The sequence below is a fragment of the Oncorhynchus clarkii genome, chromosome 32, assembly GCF_045791955.1.
Source record: "Oncorhynchus clarkii lewisi isolate Uvic-CL-2024 chromosome 32, UVic_Ocla_1.0, whole genome shotgun sequence".
Classification (NCBI taxonomy): Eukaryota; Metazoa; Chordata; class Actinopteri; order Salmoniformes; family Salmonidae; genus Oncorhynchus; species Oncorhynchus clarkii.
In genome coordinates, this window is record NC_092178.1 from 16,957,601 (window position 1) to 16,963,572 (window position 5,972).

The 5,972-nt window shown below is 39.2% G+C and overlaps 1 protein-coding gene across 1 annotated transcript in view; it reads left to right on the plus strand.

Moving 5' to 3' along the window:
- The window catches only part of LOC139392141 (polypeptide N-acetylgalactosaminyltransferase 4-like), a 29,875-nt gene extending 27,367 nt beyond the window's left edge, over positions 1–2,508 (plus strand). Inside the window, exon 11 of the mRNA XM_071139873.1 lies at positions 459–2,508. Coding sequence (XP_070995974.1) covers positions 459–599 — 141 coding nt within the window. The 3' untranslated portion in view covers positions 600–2,508. The remainder of the gene's footprint in view (positions 1–458) is intronic.
- Positions 2,509–5,972: the final 3,464 nt, after the last annotated feature.

Sequence of the window (5,972 nt, forward strand, 5' to 3'; positions counted from 1 at the left end):
GGGTTGGAGGCGCGCTGTGTTAAGAAGCAGTGCGGCTTGGTAGGGTTGTGTGTATCGGAGGACGCATGGCTTTCGACCTTCGTCTCTCCCGAGCCCATACGGGAGTTGTAGCGATGAGACAAGATAGTAATTACTAACAATTGGATACTATGAAATTGGGGAGAAAAGGGGGTTTAAAAAAAGAAGAAAAAAAACAGATTCTGCTAATGTCTTCAGTCATATAAAGTGTCGTAAACTATAAAAGGCCATCTTTTTTTGTGAACAATGATTGAATTCTATTATTAGCCTATATTATGACTATCCAATGTAATCATCATGTTAGGAATAGTAGGCTATCTTCCATATGTCTGAAAATACGATGATGCATGGAATGGTTTATTATAAAGGTGCATTTTTATCATGAAAATTAGCTTGAAACTCACACACCGCCTATGACCTGATGTCTCTTACCACTTCAGGACGGGACGCTCTACCACCCTCACTCAGGCATGTGTATCACCTCCTACCGCACAGCCGAGGGGCGCACAGACGTCCAGATGAGAATCTGCACGCCCGGGGACAAGCAACAGCACTGGAAGTTTGAGAATGGGAGGGACTAACCTCACCCTAAGTGACCTTTTGGAGGGAGGGAGAGAGAGACTATCTGCACACTACTGAATACTTGACAAATGTCCTAATTTAAAGTGCCTTTGCAAACCAAATGGGTGGTAGATGGGCTCCACACCTGAGGTGACAATATTTCTCTCTGTCGGAATTCCTCTTTTACAGTTGACCTCCTCTCACTGTGAGGGCTGAAAAACAATAAGAAAGCTTTAACGTGTGGTGTCAGTTCTAAAAGACTGGTTTGAAAGGTGGAACAATGTCATGGGAATTCAGTGGGATAAGCATAGATGCTAACAAATACTCTTGCGTTGAACAATGTTTTTTAAATCCTATTTTTGTTGTGTGGTTTACCTGTAAAAAACAACAAGTCATCTAAGGGTGTTTCTGGGGTTTGAAATGAAAAAGTAAAATGTTAACTGAACCAATATGATTCATTCAGGGGTCTAAATGATTAGTCTTTCCTAGGTGTTGGTAATCTGGGGTTTGTTACTCAGATATAACACTTTGAGATAGCTAAATAAGTCCAAACGCTTGGTGTCATATGAGACTTACTTTACAAGCCCCATCTTGTGTGAGTGAATGAAGTGGACTCTGACACTAGTAGGCTACATGCGTTCTACTCATCAGCTTCTGACTCTGTTTGAAGACTGTGTTCGAGGTAGGATCAGACTGGGCTGTTCAAACAAAACTTGAAACACTTAAGCTTGCGCTATGTACAATTTCACCATTGCCTGAGGTTGGTGGGACATTTGACATGGTTGTTTGGTAGTCTTCACTGTGCTGTGCAAAAACATTATTTACACAGGCTGATTTACTGTGTCTACAATGTGCCTAAAAAACGAGAACAGTTGTATTTTCTGAGGAGTTTTTTTAACGTGTTTTAATCTAAAATCTACTGTGCCTAACAAAAGCAAAAACATGTTCATTTCACTTTCATAGTAGCAATATTCTCATATGGGTGTTTGTCTGCAGCAATATTGTCTGCTCTCTTGCGTAGCCTCACCATTTCAGCTAGCACATGTCATGGCATTGCTTACTGTAGCATTCATCAATTGTTGATCTCTCAAGGGCTTGATTCTCTTAAATGCCCAGTGCAGTCAAAATTAGTTTTTTTCCTGTGTTTTGTATCATATTGTACAACTGCTGATGAAACGAACACTGTAAAAGCTAGAAAATTTGATCAGTGTTGGTTCCTGATAGTTGCTGATTGAAAATAAATCTACACAGGACTTTCTAAACAGCAGGTCTTGCATGGATGGAGTTTTTTGACTGCCTGGTGACATCACCAGGTGGTAAATTAGTTAGTAGATCAATAACAATGAGTTCCAAACCTCTTGGCCAATAACAGCTATTTTTCCCTTCCCCAGACTTACATCAATGCAGCCTTTGTATCAGTACTTGAAACTTCAACAGCACCAGCACTCTGCTCAATCCACTAAACCTAAACTTTTCCTAAAATAACTTTTCTGGTTCACTTGATTGGGATTCTACAACCAATGGAGATTAATAATCGTGTGTGTTGCCATTGAAGTGCTAATTGAAATCAGCTATACTGCCGAAGACTGCTCTTCCTAATGCAGTCTTTTCTGTGGTGCTTTGCACGAGGGCCTTTTTTAAATCAAATATTTGTACTGAATGGTTGATCTTTCAAAGCTTTTATATGATTCTATGAATTCTTTTTTATTTCCTTTGTAAATGATACTTTTTGGTATAAAGGGACCTGAATGGGATGGGGCTTATTTGAACTACTGTACCGATTTAATAAGCATACGAGACGGTGGGGATTGTTTGTACCGGCGAAGCATGAAAGGGTTCAAATGAAGTTGGAGTTTTGGAAGATTGCTGTAGATCAATTAATGCCTTTTTAACTCACTGACCAATGACTATTAAAATCAAGAATCCAAAGGTGTTGATTTTGTGTTTCTTCTTGCTTAGCACTGACACACGACTCCAAGAAATATTTACTTCACTGTTTTCACTATGGGTATTTCCAAATATACTGATTTAGCACCATCTGGTGGCCATGGAAGGAACCAACCCGAATGTCAAATGGTGAAATTGACCTGTTTGTGGTTCAGTAAATATTGGTATGTCATTTTTTTTTACCTTACAGTAAGTAATACAACAATCAGGATTTTAAACATTCTTGAGTTCATTACATGAAATGGTTACACCAACGGCTTCAGTGTTCACTACTCCAGTCAATTACTCCATTACTGTTTGTGAAATTGCCTGCGTTTACACAGGCAGCACAATTCTGATATTTTTTTCACTAATTAGTCTTGATCAATCAGATCTGAAAAAGAACAGTGGAAAAAATATCAGAATTAGGCTGCCTGTGTAATCTAGGTTTAGTGAAGTGTAAACCTAAAATTTTGCTTGCCATAAATTATGTAAATTACACTTGTAAAATGCTGTAGCATGTGCATTACTCTGGACAGCATCCTGGGGTATTGCATCATAAGCACCTTGGAAATGAAGCCAATTAGCTGTGGGTTGATGCAGTGCCATATTTGTTGGCCGTTTGAGAATAATGCCATATGAGCTACCGTCTGAGAAAAGAGTGTATGGACAATTTAATTTGCATTTACAGTATCTCGGTTTTACATATTTTATTTTTTAATTGGTGTAGAGAGAATACCTGTTGTGCTACAACATGAGTGTTGACTCTGTCTTGTATGAAAATGTCCACTAAAATGTAGCCTAATGTATGTTTTCTCCCAGTGATAGTAAGAAAGACCGGTCAGTGTAGCATGGTATATTACAACACTCCAGTTGCCTTGTTTCTTTGTTTCTTTCACAATAACGCTATTCAATCAAACAGTAAGGCACTCAAATGACCTCACTCTGAACAGTTAACTCAATTATTAATCATTTTAATTTGCTTAAAGATGTTTGCTTCAAACTTGACATTTTTTACATATAGACCTGTGACAGTGCTAAGAGAAATAATGTAGGAATATTTGTCAATAATGAAAACTTTGTTGCACCCGTAAATGTTGAACGACAAGTAAATGTTAAGTTACTATTTTTATAACACAAGTGCTACTCATGCAAGAACACAGAACAGCAGTAGTCTCTTTGACATCAGTGCATGAAAACTACAGGAAACTCTTTAGACACCATCTCGATACGGAAGTACATTTTTTCGTAGCAGGTTAGGAGACTGAGGGTAATGATAGGAAAAGGATTAGAGTTAGTGAAAATGCTCTCCTAAACTGCTACAAAAATCCCTGAAAACTACAGTTTTTTGTTTAACCAGGCAAGTCAGTTAAGAACAAATTCTTATTTGCAATGACGGTCTAGGAACAGTGGGTTAACTGCCTTGTTCAGAGGCAGAACGAAAGATTTTTACCTTGTCAGCTTGGATATTCGATCTAGCAACCTTTTGGGTACTGGCCCAACACTCTAACCACTAGGCTACCTGCCATGGTATAAAATACAGTCACGTGATATTGTACTGTTTTAGTGGAGCGGGTCGAGAGCTTCAAGTTCCTTGGGGTCCAAATCACTAAAGACTTAAAATGGTCCACACACTCACAGTTGTGCAGAAGGCATGACAGCACCTCTTCCCCCTCACAAGGTTGAAAAAGTTTGGCAGGGGCCCTCAAATACACAAAAAGTTCTACAGCTGCACCATTGAGAGCATCTTGACTGGCTGCATCATTGCTTGGTATGGCAACAGCACCGCCCTCGATCGCAAACATCACTGGGGCCAAGCACCCTGCCATCCAGGACCTCTATATCAGGTGGTGTGAAAGGAAGGCCCAAGCCATAAACTGTTCTCTCTGCTTCTGCATGGCAAGTGGTACCGGTGCATTAAGTCTGATACCAACAGGCCCCTGAACAGCTTCTATCCCCAAGCCATAAGATCTCTAAATAGCTAACAAAATCTGAGTTGACCCTTGTATTTATTTTTATTTTTGCACTGTTTCTATGCACACTCACAGGACTCTACACACACACACACTGACTCTCCAACACAAAAATAACATGCACACACATTTATACTGACTCTACACACACAAACATAAAATGTTAATTTATGCTGCTGCTACTCTGTTTATCATATATCCTGATGCCTAGTCACTTTACACCTCAACATATACGTTACTACCTCCATCACTCCAGTATCCCTACACATTGTAAATATTGTATTGGAACTGACCCTGTCTTACTTTTTCATGTTCTTATTTCTTATTTTTGTTCTACCTTATGTTGTTTTTAGTACTACATATTGATTACTTCATTGTTGGGTTTACTGTGCACATAACATTAAAACTTAAAACAAATGTTTATTTTATTTGTAGAATTATGTAAGGGGAATCGAAACGAAACTGCTGTAAGATTGTTACACTGAAAAAAAATGTTTCTTTTGCAGTTCTGTACAACTCATGACACTTGAGAAAGATTACAGTGACTATATCGATTGTGTTTAGCTTGATCGGAAACACAGTTGTCAGTGGAGACTGGTGGGATGAGTTATAGGAGCTATAGGAGTACGGGATCATTTTAATGGTTGGAATGGAATAAATGCAACAGTATCAAACCCATCAAACATATGGAAACCACATGTTTCGACTCTGTTCCTTTTAATTCCATTCCAGCCATTACAATGAGCCCACCCTCCTATGGCCACCAGCCTCCACTGGTGTGTGTGGATGTTGCAGGTAAAGCTATAACAATGTGATAACATTGTGTCTAATGCGACTGGTGCGAATAGAGGAGTGAGCGCGAAGTGGATTTGGAATAGTAGGCTGCTGGCGCCGAAGCGCTGGATAAGGCTCTTTGATTTTACCTGGATAATTTTCTCTGGGTGCTACTGCTAATCTATCAAAATAGCTAATCTAATCGGGCAAATCCTTCTTTAACATCACGTAGGTTAATGGAGAATGTTGTTTCAATAAACGTTGACCAAGGAAGCCAAGTGCTGGATCCCTGGATAACGGAAAAGAGCGTTGGGAAATGTGACACTTGTTTGATTATTCAAATTCGGTCAACACAGTTGATCAACTTTAAGTAGCCTAGCGTGTTTGATATAAAAAGTTGATTCAATCAAAATAGGAGGAGGACTCTTACAATGAGAAAAGTTATCAGCACCACATTTTCTGTGTTTTTGTTGTTGTTTTTGTTTCGTTGATCTGTGGCATATTCATTAAGACGATTGTGTTGCAAAACGTTCTCAAACGGAAGCAAAAGGAACATAAAGGGGCGGGACAAACATTAATTTGTCCAATAGAAACTATCGTTTTCGTTGCTAAACGCAATTTTTTGGACTAATATTTTACACCCCTGGTTTGGTCATGCACTTGCATTGTGCTGTTGTAGCCCACGGGGCATGAAAACTTCCCGTGAGGAAGGGAGACACG